This window comes from Dipodomys merriami, unplaced genomic scaffold, assembly GCF_024711535.1.
Source record: "Dipodomys merriami isolate MVZ:Mamm:240054 unplaced genomic scaffold, mDipMer1.0.p SCAF_112, whole genome shotgun sequence".
In the NCBI taxonomy this organism is placed as follows: Eukaryota; Metazoa; Chordata; class Mammalia; order Rodentia; family Heteromyidae; genus Dipodomys; species Dipodomys merriami.
In genome coordinates this window covers 203,146-221,831 of record NW_027202405.1, presented here as the reverse complement: position 1 = coordinate 221,831, position 18,686 = coordinate 203,146, and the positions used below count along the sequence as shown (strand labels likewise).

The window sequence follows — 18,686 nt, the reverse complement described above, 5'->3', positions numbered from 1 at the left end:
TTGCAGATAAAAATGGAAGGAAATACAGAAAGTAAGAAAAATTTTTGGTAATTGTGATTGTGACCAAACAAGAGAGTCAAGGAAGTGGGAAGGATGAAATAGAATGAAAGATAGAGTTTGCATGTTTGCAAAATATACAAATAGTGGAACAGTTCCTGCAAGGCAAACCTGAACTTAATTACTAAGAGAACTACACTTAATGACAGTTTGCTGCCTTGCAGACTGGTGATTGTACTTAGCAAAGCAATAAGGTGTCTGTCTTTGTTGATATTGTGGTAGATAAAGAAGAAAAGAAAGCCACTGGAGGGATTTTGTTGTTGTTGCTTAAATAAAGCACCTTAGGATTATAGCTATAATGCTATGTCTATCCTATGGTCCTACTGACCTAATGGGGTAGGGAAGGGATAGAGAGAGAGAAGATTAGTAACATATCTGGACATCTAGTAAAAATATCCCAATGACCTCATCCAAACATTTGTGTAAACATCACCTCATCGGTCCGAGAGAGTTCTACAGGAAACAAATCTAAATGCTCCTCTGCTGTTCTAAACATAGCCACTCAGCCAGCATATGTCTCGCCCATAAATGCCCTGTCTTACTTGGAAGCCTTTATTTTAATATTTTCCTCTTAAAGAGGTTGTGGAATGAATGTTGTCTTTGTTCAGGATATCTGCCTTAAGATCTGACTCATAGGCATTGTATTAAATACTTTTTGCTTTATTTTTAAATACTTTTTAAAGCAAAAACAAAAGGCAAAAGAAACTTCTACATCACCCCTGTCTCTCATTAGCTCTTTATGCAACAAGATGTATTAATTGCTGAGAGCTTACCAGGGTCAAGTTACTAAATAGTGCCTTAAGTACTAAGAAGTCGTTAGCTAATGATTTTTTTTCTGATACATGGCAACAGAATTTGCAAAAACTATTTATTTGCTTCCTTAAAAAAAAGATTCTTTTAAGCCGGGTATCTGTGGCTCACACCTGTAATCCTAGCTATTCAGGAGGCTAATCTGAGGATTGAGGTTCAAAGCCAGCCTGGGCAAGAAAGAGTCTCTAAGACTCTTATCTGCAATTAACTACCAAAAAGCCAAAACTGGAGCCTTGATCACAAAACCGCAAGGACATTGTCCAAACCCTGAGTTCAAGCCCCAGGACTGGCACAAAAGAAAGGAAAAGTTTCTTTATACAGAAGTTCAACAAATCATGTTTGGTAGGGATTTTCAGTAAAAATTAAGGCTGGCAATGAAGCAGCTGAGAAGGTGGATGCATGGAAATTTTGTATATTGTACATCGAAGTTTTTGTTGAAATTCTAAACTTTCCTTTAGCTTAATTTCTTTCCTTAAAATTACATTTAAGTAGTTGTACAAAGGGTTTTCTTTTTACATTTTAGCTTATTCTTTTTTCTTTCTCTTTCTTTCTTTCTTTTCTTTTCTTTTCTTTTCTTGTTGTGGGGCTTGAACTCAGGGCTTGGGCACTGTCCCTGAGCTCTTCTGCTCAAGGCTAGTACTCTACCACTTTGAACCACAGCTCCACTTCCAATTTTTGGGTGCTTAACTGGAGAAAAGAGTCTCACAGACTTTGCTGCCTGAGCTGGCTTCAAATTGTGATTCTCAGATCTCAGCCTCCTGAGTAGCTAGGATTACAGGCATGAGCCACTGGCACCCAGCTCTTAATTTCTTTAAGCTCTTTAGAAGCATTTTAATTTCTCCAACCATTGGAGCCACTGAGCTGGTTAAACATTTTATTTCTTTCCAGCTTGTTTATGTCTTCTCTTGTTATAATCACATATAGCAAGTTATTCTAATGAGTTTCTCAGTGGTATTAGTAACTACTGGCAATATGCATCAGCATTTGCATCCTTTCTAGGGCATTAGTCAAGCTTTGTGTTAATGAAGTTTGTTTGTATGAATGAGGAAGTTTACAACACTGATATTTCTATGGTTTGAAATATGCCATAATGATTGGGGGACAATGGAGAGGAAATCATGAGATAATGCCAAAGAGCCTATGAGCTTGTGGCGTAGCCATCTTCAGTAATGTAAAAGATGTGAAAAATAAAAACACGATGGGAAGGGCTGGGAAGGGGAAACAAAGGAGGAGGCAACAATGCTTGATAAGAAATGTACTCATTACCTTGCCCACGTAATTGGAACCCCTCTGTACGGTATTTTCACAATAAAAACAAATAAAAACACGTGTCTTAAACAATGCAGGGATGAAGATCATGTGCTCTTAGGATAAAATATGATTTTCAGTTCAGGTATGATACCTAGTATATATAGGTAAATCCATTAGGAAAAACAAGTGCAATGTATTGCTTTCCTCAGACCCTTGAAATTATTTCATTTTCCTCCTGTTTCAACTTAAGTCTATTCCTAGTAAATGAAACCTAGGTGTCCACAATGGCGAAGTTCATCAGGTTCATCATAGGCCCTACCGTTAGTGCCACACATTCATATGCCATCATGCTGGAGAGGAAAGGAAGGCCCAGCATCTATCTACTGAAGTGCTTCTGATATTTGAAGTATGGTAATTCATGAAAAGATAGTATACCTCTGGTCAGAAGTTTTCATCTAGATAAGACCACCCAGAGATTGGAAGGTACTAGTAAAAAAACAATTCCCACAATTTCTACTTCTATTTTTATTTTTATATAGATATTATAAATATTGTGTACCTATCTTTTTGGTTGCTTAGATTATGTGAAATGTTTCAGAACTTTGTTATAGGACTTTTTGTTTTCCCATGTAAGAAGATCAAAACAAAGACAAACTGTCATTTGTATAATTGGAAAGAAGGCCAATTACTTGTTGGCTGCCTGTTTTCCTGCTGCTATCCTCATCACATACACCTGGCTTTCTAGACCTTGCAATTCCCAGGGACTCCAGCGGGTGCAGAGCACAACACAGAGCACTACCCAGACCACAGGAAGACAAAATGGACAGAGACTCATTCCATCTGGGTGATCCTGAGAAAATTATTTAACTCCTCCATTCCTCATTTTTTTTTCTTACTATTAAGAGGGAACAATACTGGTATGTAATTAGTAGAAGAATGAGTTCATGTGTGACTACAGTTTCATACAATGGGATAGAGTAAATGTTCTGTAAGACTTAATACCACCAGAAAACATTGCAATGATTGATAATATATTTCCTTTCCTTTTCCTTTTCCTTCAACCCTGCTGTTAAAATGTTCTAGGTTTGCATCCATTCCATTCTGTGGTCATAAGCATGTGCCTTTTACTTGCCATTTGGTGTTAATGGTCTCATATGACCTTTGACCCATGGGGAGAATTGAGGGTGACCAGCTTTATTGGCTGCTGGGCTGTTCCTTAATCCACACCCAGCATTGTCCTGCCTGTAGACTCTTCATCTTACTCTTTCTCTTCAATGTTCTTTAGCCACAAGGTGAATTCTCTCAGCTAATTTGGGTCTCTGCTAGAATTTCACCTGATTAAGGAGAAACTTGCTGACACACTGTCTAAAACAGTGGCCCTTTCCCAGCACCAATTATTCTCTTGCCCTTTACTCTGCCAAGTTGGCCTTCATGAGGGCTAGCACCATCTGACATAATTAGCTGGCTACTGGTTTATTGTTTCTCTGTTAGGATGCAAATTGCAAAGAGCAGCAACCTTTTATCATCAATACTTAGAATACAGCCTGACTTGTAGTAGGTACCCAATAAATATCGACGAAAGGATATTTTAGACAGAAAAGAACTCTCTAGGGGGCTGCGTAATTTCTTTCATGAGGATAATGATCTAGTCTACATGTTAATTGACAGCCCTGTGGTCTTGCTACATTTTAAGTCCCTTACATAACTGCACATTACCTTTTATGGTTCTATTTCTGCTTCCCCACTAGACTATAGTAGCTGCCAGAATAGGGAACACCTCTTGTTTACTTTTGTTTTCCCAGCATTTAATGGTCCTAATAACTATTTGCCGGCCATATATATGCATCTATATATGTATGTATATATATATATATATATATATATAATAACAACGATATAACCTATACAGTCTTAACAGCAAAGGAAATTAAATAGATGCTAGAATAACTGTCCCATTTTTCCCCACCACAGGTGAGGATGACAATATGGTTAGCTTAAATTCAGATGACACTATGCCAGTTGCTTTGGTGGAAACCAAGAATCAAGAAGGGTTAAACTATATGGTGCTTGCCACAGAATGCAACCAAGTTGAAGAGCGTTCTGAGGGTCCTCTAGGCGCCAAGGAATCTGAATCCTGTGGTCTGAGGAAAGAAGAGAAGGAACCACATGCAGACGAAGATTTCTGCCAAGAGAAACAAGTGGCTTGCTGCCCTCCTGGCAAGCCTGGAGGTCTGAACTATGCTTGTCTCTCTCACAGTGGATATAGAGATGGATCTGATTAATAGCTGCTTGGGAAATACAGAGTTGAGATAAACATTCCCCATTCGGTATTACTGAAAGGGGGAAAAAGAGAATAATAGATGTAGTAGTAGTCTGTCTCTGATTTTACTTTATAAAGTTCCTAAGTTTTCATCTCAGATTTGAGAAACCTATGGTTTAATCCCCCATATCAGTAGTCTAATTTCAGTAGAATTACGTGGCAAGCTTTTATGCATGTAGAAAGCCCAGGGAGACTCAGAAATGTGGAAAGAAACCATGACTCTCCTTCTTTCCCCTTTCTCCTGGGTAGGGCTGCAGACCCTTCAGTTTCCACAAAAACATCTTGACCAGATGCTTAGAGACAGAAATGGGTCTGTCCAAAGAGCTGAAGGAGGGGAATATGAAGCAACCTGTGGGCCAAGCAAACTACAGATTGCAGACACTGGCTTTGACCAGTCCCCAGGTGGCACAAGTTTGATAGAGCAGCACGTTAGTGCTGTGTAAAGTAGAAAGATAAGACAAAGTCCCTGGAATGCTGGGCACCCATGGCTCACACCTGTAATCCTAGCTATTCAGGAGGCTTGAGATCTGAGGATCATGGTGCAAAGCCAGCCCAGGCAGGAAAGTCTGTGAAACTCTAATCTCCAAGTAACCCCCAGAAAACTGGAAGTGGTACTGTGGCTCAAAGTGGCTGAACACTAGCCTTGGTCAGGAAAAACTCAGAGACAGCACCCAAGCCCTGAGTTTAAGCCCCACAACTGACCAAGAAGAAGAAAAAAAGTCCCTGGAATAAAAGTAATTTCAGCAGCTTCAGGGAACAACTCTCATCTTTCTTTTGAAAGATTCACCACCACTAGCTATTAGTGGTGAATATCTAAAGGGTATATTTTCTCCCAGTGAGGCTTGCCAAAGCTAAAACCACAGTTTTTGTCCGCAGATCTAAACTCCAGGAGTTCCACATGTCATGTCTGAATACTCACTTCTATTCACCAAATGAAAAGATATGGTAAAGAGCAAAGAAAGGAGATTTCATTTCATGATATGGGCAGCACTTCAGTGCATCTTCAACAGTTTTTGAACTACAGACATCTGCCTTAGGTTAAAAATGGAAAATTGAGAGCAGGAGGTAAGAAAGTATGCCTAGTTAATCCAGAGCCATCAAGCATCTGCACAGCAAGTGTAAGACCTTGAGTTCAAAGTCCAGTACTCAGAAATGCGTACAAGGTTAGTAGAGTATTTTACAGGAAAATAGTTAACAAGACTGGTTCAAAAATACTCTTCTGCTCTTAGTAATGTTTGCAAAACAGCTGGTTTAAAGGAAAGACCGTGTATTTTATTAGGATAATTGCTTGTATTTTAAACTGAAACAACTGAATCCGAATATATATGTATATGTATATATATGAAGATATTTATACATCTTACAACCTTACAACCATGGTGAAAAGAACAGCTATTGTTTTATGTAATGGTAACCCAGTGCCCTGCATGTCTGTGACTAAAGATGAAGTGAACTATATGTCTGAACTTCATATAATGTTGTGCAAACATTTACCGAGTTAAAAGTGTGTACCTTTATACACATAAAATGACCAGGTAATGTTCACTTTTATCCAAATGCATTGTATTTATCCTTCTATATGTAAATAAAATGTCTGGCATTTCTGTTGTTTGTAATTGGTACTATGAAGATGGGGAAAAAAACCAAACCTTATCATTGGACAGGCTTTATACTTATAACCTGGCCTAATGTGTATTTGTCTGAACTATATGAACATTACTGTATATATGAGATGCACTTGAAAAATAGAAAATAAGTCTATTTGGGGTCCTCGGCATTGTCCCTTAACTTGTTAGAGATCTAAAGTTAAGTGCTGAATATCTATTAGTAGCTTGCCTAATGCACAAGAGGACAAATGGCTAAAATATATGTCACAAGTACTTATTGTTTAAGCCTGAAATTAGAAACACCATGATAGAGCAGAATACAAAAAGAATGCAAAATCAGAGAGCATCCAATTCAATACATTGTGTAGGGGATCCACCTTCAAACAACTTTGCAAAGGGATTTCTTTCAATAAGCACCGACTACTAAAAACATGTTTGACCTGGTGCCAGAGCCTCATGTCTGTAACCCTAGCTACTCGGGAGGTTGAGATCAGAGGATCACGATTCTAAGCCAGCCTGAGCTGGAAAAGTCCATGAAAGTCCATCTCCAATGAACCAACAAAATGCTGGCTCAAGTGGTAGTGTCAGATGTGAGCAAGCAAGTGAATCCAGGGAGAGCACGAGGCACTGAATTCAAGCCTTGTTAACAGATAAACAGGTATGTTTGCCTTCTTACAGGGGTTCCAATTATGGCTTTAATCTAGATAAACATGAACGTATAGGAATTGCTTCTAAAATCTCTCAGCTTTTGTTACTTTTTTGAAAGGGACTCCATTTGAATAAAAGGGAAAATTTAAGAGGTACTTAAAAACTGACTTTTTATTTTTTATTCAAGTAGTTGCCATTTAATAAAGCAGTTTATAAGTACAATATATCTTGACCAATGTAACCTCTTTCAACATTCTCACCCATCAACTCCCACACAACCTGTCCTTCACTTTTTTAAATTTTGCATGATATACCTTGAATTCTTTTTCTGTTTTCTTTTTTTGTTGGTTGTGGGGCTTGAACTCTGGGCCTGGGCGCTGTCCCTCAGCTCTTCAGCTCAAGGCTAGTGCTCTACCACTTGAGCCACAACACCACTTCTGGCTTTTTCTGCTTGTGTGGTGCTAAGGAATCAAACCCAGGGCCTCATGCATGCAAGGCAAGCACTCTACCACTGAGCCACCTTCCCAGCCCCTACATTGAATTCTTGACTACATTTTCCCCTGACACTTTAACCACTTGTAAGTACCCACTTGTTGGCGTTTATTTTGTTGAACTTTGATTTTGAACTTTCTAAGGAATGATACTGTTTGAGTTCTCCCTTGAATCTACCATATTTCAGATATTTCAGTTAATACCTTTGTAATCATTTGCATACCACCCAACATATTATAGTTGATAAGCTAATTCTAGCGTCCACACATGAGGGAAAACATGTAACCTTTGTCTCACTGGGCCTGACCTTACTTCACTTAATATTTTTTCCAGGTCTTTCTATTTCTTTACAAATGGTAAAATATCATTCTTTCTAATGGATGAGTAAAATTCCGTTGTTTATATATACCACATTTTCTTGATCCATTTGTTCATTGAGGGGGCATTGGGCTGATTCCACACCTGGGCCTTGGTGAATAGTGCTGCAGTGAACATGGTTGTGCTGGTAGGTTTACTATATCCTGGTGTGTAATCTTTTGATGAGAAACATTGACTCCTTACTTGAGCATATGCATTCACTAGGAGTAGGATAAAGGCTCAGTATTACAGCATCTTCCATTTTGGATCTATGTCTCTTGTTCTGAGCCATTTTGTCCTGCAGTAATCTTGGAAGATTGATGCTTGCCAGGTGTCAATGACTCTTATTGTAATACGTGACCATCTGACACAACGCTCTGTCAACCCATCTCTTAGTCATCTCTGGCCACATCTGATTGCCTGTAAACACGCTTGTTACTTGGGATATTTTAATTATGCACACCCTCTCACTCTGCTCCTATTTCTCTCTATTTAACCTAAGTCAAGTATCTATACTCTGAAGGTGGCTGAGATGTACTAAAGTGCTGTCTTTACAGCATGACATGGTATGTGATAAAGCTCCTTCATATACTTTTTTCATGTCTTTCTATTTGGCCTGTAAGAGTGAGTGGTTGGACCTGACATGTGGAACAATTGGAGTTTGGGCCAAATTTTAAAGCCCCAACTGCTGTAACTATCCTGTATGTTGTTAATTTGCTTCATACAGAATGCCCTTAGACATAGAGAAGACCATTCTGATGACAACATTTACTGAAAACCATGAATCTGCTTTGACCTTGGCTAACAAACCTTTTTAACATGTGTACGGCTTGAGAGTTTATGCTGATGATGGGCTGCGAATACCGAGAAGTGAATGCATTAGTTCTGGGATGGACAGCTTCCAAGGGAAGGCCCAAGATTTTCTATTACTCTTTCTCTTCCCCATATGATCTTGTCCTTAAGAAGGCAGGATATTATCTCACTGCTCTTGGGACAATGGGAATTTGTCATTCTTTTTGGCCAGCCCAGACACAAAGACTTTTCTTGTGTTGAGAAATTTCTTCACCTTTACTGTCTGGGTGGGAGGTAGGATCTGTGTTCTATTTGCAAGCCCAGCATTTTCTACCACAGGAAAACACACCCAAACCCACCTGCTCAGGCTTCTCATCAAGAACTAGGGCTTCAACAAAGTATCAGGCCATGGAGAGTCTTCCCAGAAATTGTGGCAATTAGCTGTTCTGGCTCCTGGCAAAGAGAAGCAGTAGTGCTGGAAGTGGCATCATTGTCCAGGGTCATCAGAGTCGGCAGAGTCTGCTCTGGTAGTCAGGCTAGCCAGACTGGACCAGTTCCTCTGTTTGCTCTCTGCCATTGCTTCTTGCTCTATTCCCCACACATCTTCCCTAGGATTCTGTGAGCTACCTCCATATCCTTTCAACAAATTCTTTTCTTTTATTCAGCCAGAGTCAGTTTCTGCTGCTTAAGCCTAAGATTTTACTCCACCAGTACCATGAACCTTTATTTTAGAAATTTTAAGAGATGAGAAGTATTCAGAAGAATTAGATTTGCAGTGTAATATACTTGCATTATAATTTATATTACATAGGTATCCGAGGGAAATAGGCAAAAACCTCTCACATTTTAGCTAAGAAGTACAGATTAGTCCTTTCAAAATAATGCATAATGAATAAACTGATAGACATGCTTTCTATGAAATAAAAGTTGCTTGAAATTTGGAAAATATGTTTTGTAAATAAAAATTATTGCTAAAATGGAACTGGTTGGATAATTCTGTCATTGTAGTAATCAGAAGTTAATTCTGGAGACATTACACTTAAAAGAGGTTAAAGTTGGCAATGGCTAAAGATGGGTAAAAACATGTTGTTCACTAAAATTTAACAGAAAAACACAGTTTTCTTGATAACATTTTATCTGTAAAATATGACCTGGGTATATTAGAGTTATGAGATCTAATGGCTTACAAACATATAAGCTGTAGCTGGCAAATGTTTATATAAAATAGCTAATTGAAAAGTTGAATTTTCATTTAAAATTGTTAACAAAAAGGAGTAACACAAAGGAAAAACTTAAGTTGAAAATAAAACTGTCGTTTGTGGTTTTAAACACTGTCAAATGAAAATTCTAACTATTTCAACCTACTAATGAAGCTGATATGTTAGTGTAATTCTTATGAAAATGCTTTATTTGAAAAAAAAAAAGCCCTTTTTTCCTATCTCATACATTCTGTCTGGCTCATTCATCTATGTGTTCTTCGCTTATCTGTTGAGATCTCCTTACCTGTTCTCTGTTAATCTATCCCAGTCTTCAGACCCAACTCATATTACAATTTTAAGAAAGGTCTGTCCTGAACTCTCTCACCTCTCCTTTCTCAGAAATCAAAGAACGCTTTGCATATTTTCTAGGGAAAAGTAGCTCACGTTTAATAGATTGTTTGAATGAGTTCTCATTATATTCCTACATTTCAGAATAATTCCTAGTCTGTAGCTTAATTTTCCAGGGCACCAAAATATTGGTCTAATGCCAAGGTGACTCAAGAGGAGTCTTTAAATACTGACTAATCTTCTGACAACTGAAGAGACAGTGTGTGTGAGTTGGGAGACTGCTTTATATTTCACATATCAATGTAGGTAAGGCCTGATATTCTGGCAGCCCTGACATTAATGAACATATACTGAAAGAGGTAAAAATAATTTTATTATTCTTAATTTCTTACCTGTCTCAGATCCACTTTCTTTTTTGCTAGAATGATCTTATGAGATTCCAGATGATAAGAGGACTCACATCTATGAGCATGGGAACCAAAGAATTGGGGGACTTGGTTCTGTCTAAGTCCAAAGATCTATGAACTAAAAGAGTCAAGAAAGCAGCTCCAATCCCAAAGCCAAAGGCTTAAGAAACAAGGGACCTTTCAATACAAATGCCAGAGTCTGAAAGTCAGAGAAGCTGAAGTTCTCATGTCCAAAGGCAGGTAAAGATGATGTCTAGCTGCAGAAGAGAAAGAGGGACTTCACCTTTTTCTGTCTTATTCTATTAGGCTCTCAGCTTATCGGATGATGCCAACTCACACTGAGTAAGGGCAGATCTTTGTCACTTAGGTCATTGATTGAAACACCAATCTGTTTTGGAACTACCCACACAAATGTACTGGGAACTATTATAGTGCTTCATTAGCTATTTGAATACTCGTAGATTGACATCTAGTGTTAATGGTCACCAAGGCAAAAATGGAGGAGCACTCCAGTAACTGAGCGTGGATCTTACTCAGTTCTCAGGTATGAGGCATTTTTCCAGTCTGTGACTCACTGACTACAGAAGTAAATGGGTCTTCTGTACAAGGACCCTGAAACACTATGACAGGTGTAGGCTATAATGATCCCTTCCCAAGGAGCTATGATAATTTATTCTGATGACTGCACCAGAAGAATTTCCAGACATTTTAGAATACTGGATGCAGGCCAAGCGATAACATTGGTACTCAGAGGCCTGAAGCATCACCAGAGCCATTTCTTAGAAGAGCTTATGGGCCAAGTAGTGAATTGCATCCAGACTAATATCTAACAACCTACCATGCATCTACTGGGTCCACAGCCCCACCAAGTGGCCATTTCCCCACTCTTCAAATGTACTCGGATCTGCATTCTTTGTGGTTGGAGTAGCCCCTCACTGGGTCCTTGGCCTATGGATGAGGTAAAGGATGCCTTGGTGGGGTTGGCCAGGTGGATACCTCTGACATTTCCCCTCTTTTCCTTCTCTTTCGTCACCTCAAATAGTAAATCAAAGTCAACATTGAATTTAAGGAGAATATCAGCCATGAATGTCACCAGTAATCTTGGTCTCCACTTATTTTACTAGGACCCTTTCAGAATTTGGATGCTTTCTTCAGGGTATCTGCTGAGTTCCACAGCTAAATTAAATACTAGTTCCAACTACAGTTGATATACCAGGTGTAGCATATATGCTAAAACATATGAGTAGGACTTAAAAGTGTTTGGTGTTGAGTCTTGTCATCTTTTCCTCATAAGAGCATACTGATTTTGTATATCACCCTATTAATGAGACATTAAAAAAAACGAATGAAAATAAATCTTCAGATTTAGCTATGTGGAACTAACTGATGGCTGTGACAAATGTCTGAGTGGAGAAGCCAAGTGAGGGCTGTAGGAAAAATGCAAACATAATTGAAAAAGCAAGAGCATGGCCCCTGTAAAGTGGTTTGCCTCTCAAAAGTTAGGGAGAAAGTGAGCTAGCAAGTGGAAGGAGAGGCCAAGAAGGTTTTCTTACTTTTCTGTTTTGTTTTTAAGACTGGAAAACACTACAGCTTGTTTTATAGTAATGACAATGATCCAGGAAAAGAAAGAAGAGCAGAAAGAGATATTTTTGTACATAGATACAACACATCTTGATATTCACCTCCATTCTTCTCAGAAAGGTAATTTCTGAAGCGATGTCCTTGGGCAGAAGGCAGAGACTGAGACAGAGGATTCCTGTGTGCGAAAAGGATATTTGACACTAATTGGCTCCTTCTAAATGTGACAGTCTCTCCCGACTCCTCTTAATGAGAGGATTTTCCTTCCTGAAGCCGCCTTCCAGAAGATTTTCTTTTTTTAACTTGTACTCCAAACCTTGGATCAACCAACATTTAAAATTTTGTTATTTAGTTATGCAACTAAATAAAATATTTTTAATGTGATAACTTTTATTTTCTTTCACAATAGTTGTGATGCTTGCTCAAAGTAGTTAATTCCCAGTTTAAAGTGAGCTGGAGATATTTAGGGCTACTGTAAACTTTTAAATCCTGCAATACAGACCTTATCATTACATGGGTGCCAAATAAGCACATAGATATGAAGTGGTAAGAGGGCACACAAAGCTGACATCATTCTGTGTGGAGACCAGGCTTCATGGAAGAGGCAGAACTTAATCTTAGACTTTGACTAATAGATAGCATTTGGATTAGACAGCAGAGAGGAAGAAGTTTTTTTCTGCCTTTTAACATGGTAGGAAGCAGAAACATACGAGAATCTTCTGTGGGGTCTAAGAGAAAAACATTGTGGACTGCTCTAAGACAAAGTAGCAATCATCAGAACCATTATTTGTAGGCATTCTGGTAATTTCTACCTTGTGTATCATTGAGCTGAGTTCTTATAGGATGGTCAATTTATGGGTTCCTAAAAAGTAGGAAAATATTATGGCTTGTTTTATATTCATAAAATAGTTTAACTTCATTCCGAGCATTGGTATGGACAAGAAAATCCAAGAAATAAGAAAACAAAAGACAACGTGAGGAGCATTCTTTTCCTGTCATTTATAGAATTTTCCATTTTCCTGTAAAAGACATAATTTTGGGCTAGAAGTTGGCTCAGTGGTAGAGTGTTTGCCTCACATGTATGAGGCCCTGGGTTCGATTCTTCAGCATCACATAAGCAGAAAAAACTGGAAGTGGCGCTGTGGCTCAAGTGGTAGAGCACTAGCCTTGAGCTGAAGAGCTAAGGTATAGTGCCCAGGCCCAGAGTTCAGCCCCCACCACTGACAAAAAAGAAAAAGACATAATCTCATTCTTTCTTATATCTGGATAGTACTTTAGAAGGTTTTTGGTTTTTTGGTCAGTCATGGGGCTTGAACTCTGGGCCTGGGCGTTGTCCCTGAACGTCTTCAGATCAAGACGAGCGCTCTACCACTTGATAAGAGTTCATGAGCTTTCCTGCCTGGGCTAGCACCTGTCCAGAAGGGTTTGTTTTTAAATTATTTATTTTTATTTTTATTTGGTGCCCATCCTGGAACTTGAACTCAGGGCCTGGGTGCTGTCCTTGACATTCTTTTGCTCAAGGTTAGCACTCTACCATTTTAGCCACAACTCTACTTCCAGATATTTGTTGATTATTTGGAGATAATTATTTCAAGGCCTTTTCTGCCCAGGAGAGCTTTGAACCTCAACCCTCAGATTTCAGCCTTCTGATTAACAGGATGAGAGATGTGAGCCACTGGTGCCCAGCTGAAAGGTTTTTGAACTAAAAGATATATATTACAAAATTCTATAATATTTTAGAAAATACAATGCTTTGCCTCTGTTGCTATCCTAAAACACAAGAGGATTACATTTTCTTTTAAGATTCTACATTAATTAGCAGTGTGGGTATATATCATGGTGGGAGAGTATGTTTAGTTTTCTTCTTTACTTCAGTATATTTTATATTGAGAGAGCGAGAGCAAGTGAGTGAGAGAGAACAGTATCTCATTGTGGATTTTTTTCAATCCTATTTATAGTAGTATCATTCTTTAAACAGCAAATGACCAACCACCCCAAGTTTCAATGCAAGGTGATGACATCTAGGATTATAATCTTTGTTTATTAACTAGTTTGGAATTGTTAAGTATAAAATCGTGAATAATTTGTTTAATTCCAATTGAATACAACTGTCTACTTATATCCCTCAGGGTGTGGGCCTATTTTCCTAGAACCTTTTCTTATTCCTTTAAAAAAGCATGAATGAAGAATGTGTTATTTTAAAATCCTTTGAGCATGGAAGAGGAAACAAACATCATAAGCTCTGTTCCTTATGTTTTTTACCCAGATATATCTGTCAACACCTTTCTTTCAGTTTCTGGGTTGTAGAAAGGCCTGAGGTAAAAAAATAAAAGGAGACACACAGTCTCCAAAGCAAGGTAAATAATACTAATAATACAACACTTCATTTAGGTAGTGTTTATAGTCTTATCAAGAAATTCTATTACATTGCAGGTAGAGTGAGGGAGTAATATGATACTAGAGAAAAAAATTTTCTGGGGTGGATTGTGCATTGGGTAAAATGCACTGGGGGAAGAAAAAAAAATGGGATTGTTCCTAGTAAAAACAAACAGCAGTAACAAAAAAAAGTTTTCCACCCCATTTCACAATAAGTAAGTCACTAGTAAGTGACACAGAAAATAGAGCTGCCAACAAAATAAAGGCCAGGCTACTATTTGAGAATTAGCAGGGAAAGAAATGACATTCCCATTAAGAATTTCAATCAAAATTTTAGTTTGTACCAGTGTGTGTTGAGAATTTTAAGATCCTTGTTCTTTTTAGCTCTTCTGTGGAGACTATGTTAGTCTGAAGAATTCTAAAAGGACTTCCAAATTCTAAGTTAGGGAAGAAATATTTTCCCATTTGTAAATGTAGACAGAGATTCAAATATGACTTCCAAAAATGAATGATAACAACTTCTAATCAATAACTAGCTTGTTAGAATGGTACAAATATTGATTAGGAATAAAAATTTGCCTGGCTTTGTTTTTTTTAAAGTTTAGTGTAGCTTTCATTTAAATTTTCCCTTGTGCTTATACTTACTCATGCATGTATTTTACAGGATATAATGATGAGAGAGGATGGTCGAAGCAAAAGCACTTTCTGAAACACTGAAACTTAAGCAGAACTGAAGTTTACTGGGAGATCATAAGACCAAAACAAAGAATAGGAAACAGACTGCTATCATTTATTTAGGTGAAATCACCAAATCCGAGGAAGCCAAAGTGAATCTGGACTTCTTTGTTAGAGGTTGGCTTTGTATGAGTCCGCTCAACACATCCCAGTTTGTGGTAGTACACTATAGAGCTTCTTAGTTTTCTTTCCATTTGAGTTAACTTTATTTTAAAATACGATGAAAAATAAGATAAAAATTCCAAATGAAGGGTAGTATGTTTTACAAAAGTAATGGTTTTTTTCTAAGTTAGTTCAATGTGTTAAACATTGATTCTTCAGCAGAGTATTTTATTCTTTTTCCCTTTTTTTTTTTTTTTTTTGGTATGGTTGATCTTAAGGTAAACTTGGCTTAACAGTCTACCTCTGCTTCAGATGCCACTCTGCCTGGATGATGCTCAGAGGTCATGGCTAGAAGCAACTGGAAGCTGTTCTTGGAAGCTGCCTTGCCTTTTTAGGTGATGAGGGTCTCTCTGTGATTAGGGTAACATGATTGACAGCTCCACTCCAGCTCCAATTAGCATCCTATTATTTATTAGCTTCTGCTTTCAGATTATGCGGTAACTTCACAAATATTTCAACCAGGAAAACAGCAGCTATCAAGTGTCTCTTTCCTGATCCAGCCCTCTGGGGCTTGAGTGAAATTCAAGGAAAGAACAGTACAGTTGGTCTGTCAGGAGAGAATAATCATTTGTGTCTGTCTGTCTGAAGCCATGATATCTCTGGTTTCTCTTTTGGCTTGAAAACTCTCTCTCTTGCTCACTTGCTCTCTCGCTCTCTGTATATTTGGGGGTAAATAGATTCTGTTGTGTGGCTACAACTTTTGTATTACTAGAGTTACATTTATTTGTTGGTGATGAAGAAGAGTCAGCCTTCAGAAATTATATGTTTGCCTAATCCTATTACTTTTGTAAATATCACAACTTCAGTCACATACAAATGGCAACTGTAATAATGATACTGTTATGAGGGTATTTTGCCTTTACTCCAGAATATATAATAAGTTCTAAAACTCTAGCAGAAAGGAAAGGAACAAGCGCAGCAAAGATTTGGACAAATGCAACCAAAATGTAAATTGCTTTAGCTATGAATAGTCAACCATTTTAAAAGAAATTCCATAAAGAAATCTTATGTTTTCCAATTCCTCTTTATTTTAAAGGCTTTCAAATATCTATCTTTTCTTCCATGTCGTAATATAATTTTATGAATGACATAAAAACATATATCATGGAAGTGGCATTGATGTGGAAAGCAGTTTGTCTCATTTTTATTACATTTTTCATCTTTTCCAACTCACTAAGTGCTTTAAAAAACCAAACAAAACAGAAACGATGACTAGGTGACTGCACAGAGATCCAGGCTCTGATTCTGAGCAAAATGGAAGCTACAGTATATTGAGTTATTTCATATGCAAAGGGGCATAGCAATTATTGTATTGACCCCAGAACAAGTGGCTAGAGTAGCTTTTACTCAGGAGTCTGCATCCCAGTCCCCCCCCCCACTGCCCTTCCCCTTACTTCTCTACCTTCTTTCCTATCCAGGCATGAATCAATCAAGACAGAATTGCCACACATTGAAATAGAACTTCAAAGGGGAAATGAGATGGGATGGCAACTAAAGGAGTAAAACAGATAGAGTTCCCTGTAGTTGGGCGACTGAGTTCTCAACCAGAGGGCAATGAGCAAGAGGATTACTTGGTGGTGGAGAGCTGTCTCTCCCCTTTTCATCACCTTTTCCTTGGCTTTGGCCAAGTGCAAAGGGAAAACCACGGGTGACCTGCGAATAGTGCCAAGGGATGTGACTGCAGGAGAATCTAACCTTTCTCTCAGACCCTTAACCAGGTATAATACAGAGATATGTGGAGAAACATACTCTTTTTATTTTTCATGGTATCCTTTAGGTCCTTGACGGTCATTTTCTGTTACTAGAATGTTTTGGTCTACACAGCTTGACTAATATTAGCAGGATAAGGATGGGAATTCTTATTTTGCATTAGTTGGTAGGCCAAGAGCATGTCAGTCAGGAAAATTCACTCTGAAGTTCTCCTCAATGCTCTTGTTATGCAGAATCAAATCATAGTTTGAGAGCGCCTTGCATTTCTACTTTAGGAAGATATAACACAGAGTGAAATGCTCTGCTTCGTGTGTCATCCCAGCCAGATCACTGGAGCCTGGCTGGCTCAGCAGTCTGGACAGTCTGTTCAAGACTGCCCCAAAGGCCAATTCCAGTGAATGAGTCTCCTCACCAGCAACCTGATATTCAGGTCAGATGCAGCTTAGTTTTGGTAATCAGAACCTTGGGGCAGAGAAAATGCTCCCTGTGGGTTGTGACCACAGACTTTTTGAGTGCTAACGCAGGTGGAACACAGGTAAAATGTTCCTTCCAGTCCAGGATATGGTGCGAAGATGCCTAGCAGAGAATAGATTGCTATGTATTTTTCTTCCATGGCATAGTTAGTGGCAAATTTTGAAAAGCACACTGGAACTTAATGCATCTCATTTATGCTTGTATATAGCAGTGATCCGTGCCAATGGAACATGGATTAAAAAAATCCACAGAGAAGTCCAAAGTTAATTTTAGTTATTACTTCAGTGCCCAAACCTCTTACAGGGCTTGTTTAAGTTGGGTGTGAAGAACTTGGAAGCAGTGAAGGCTATTAAATATTAAATTTAATTAATAAGAGAAGCAATGATTTCCTCCTGGAGAAGAATAAAGGCCTGCATCCAGCTGAACTGTGTAAAGGAAGGGCATTTGTTTAAAGGGCGAAGACAATGACTCTGACAGCTCCAGAGAGACCAGAGGTCCTGTCTGCATGTTCTCCAAAGTGTCAGAGTTTATTTTTCTGCTCCTTTGCCTTCTTTTATACATCTATTGTGGAGGAAGAAGCTCAAAGCTGAACAGCAAAGAGACATCAGAACAGAACAAACAGTCATCACTATAGTAACAGTATAGCCTCTGCCTTTGGTTATCTGTCACTTACTTACAAGCTTTATGGTTAGGTAAATTATCTTCCATCCATGTGCCTCAATTTTCTTAGAGTGAGAAGAGACCATAATAATAAACTGCCATGCAGCTTAACAAACAACCCATTTAGATTAGTGCCTGAGACATGACAATATTAGTTATTTTGCTTTCATATCTGCAGCAACATAATCATATAGAACCCTCTAAGTAAAAGCAGTGACATCATTTTTTGGGGGGGTGTCTGGTTGTGGGGCCTGAACTCTGGGCCTGGGCGCTGTCCCTCAGCTCTTCAGCTCAAGGTTAGCTCTCTACCACTTGAGTCACAGCGCCACTTCCGGCTTTTTTCTTTTTGCTTATGTGGTGCTGAGGAATCGAACCCAGGGCTTCAGGCATGCAAGGCAAGCGCTCTACCACTGAGCCACCTTCCCAGCCCCAATGACATCATTTTTATAATGGTCACATATAGTTCATAGTTTCCCAAAAGCTAGAAATTGAGGATAAATCTGCTATGCTCATGCTCTGAGGAAGGTCCCTTAACTGCTTCCAACTCTCCAAGAGATGCCATATTTGCTTCTCACATTACTATGAAGGTCAAAATTTGTGCTAATATTAAGCTTCAACAGTGTGAAAGGGTGATTTGAGTGTAACACAAGTATCTTGTGCCTGGGTACTTTAGTGAAAGAACATAAATAATTTTGTCATTAAT

The 18,686-nt window shown here is 38.5% G+C and overlaps 2 protein-coding genes across 4 annotated transcripts in view; one reads left to right on the top strand and one right to left on the bottom strand.

The window, feature by feature from the left end:
* Ros1 (ROS proto-oncogene 1, receptor tyrosine kinase) overlaps nt 1-6,042 on the top strand; it is a 97,999-nt gene extending 91,957 nt beyond the window's left edge. For 2 of the 3 annotated variants that reach the window (XM_070015310.1, XM_070015309.1), the window contains exon 44: nt 4,090-6,042. In XM_070015310.1, the coding sequence (XP_069871411.1) occupies nt 4,090-4,400 (311 nt within the window). In that variant the 3' untranslated portion in view covers nt 4,401-6,042. The remainder of the gene's footprint in view (nt 1-4,089) is intronic. The other variant, XM_070015311.1, reaches the window with a different exon arrangement.
* The window catches only part of Vgll2 (vestigial like family member 2), a 36,018-nt gene that overhangs the window by 9,251 nt on the left and 8,081 nt on the right, over nt 1-18,686 (bottom strand). The window contains exon 4 of the mRNA XM_070015312.1: nt 11,971-12,044. Coding sequence (XP_069871413.1) covers nt 11,971-12,044 — 74 coding nt within the window. The remainder of the gene's footprint in view (nt 1-11,970; nt 12,045-18,686) is intronic.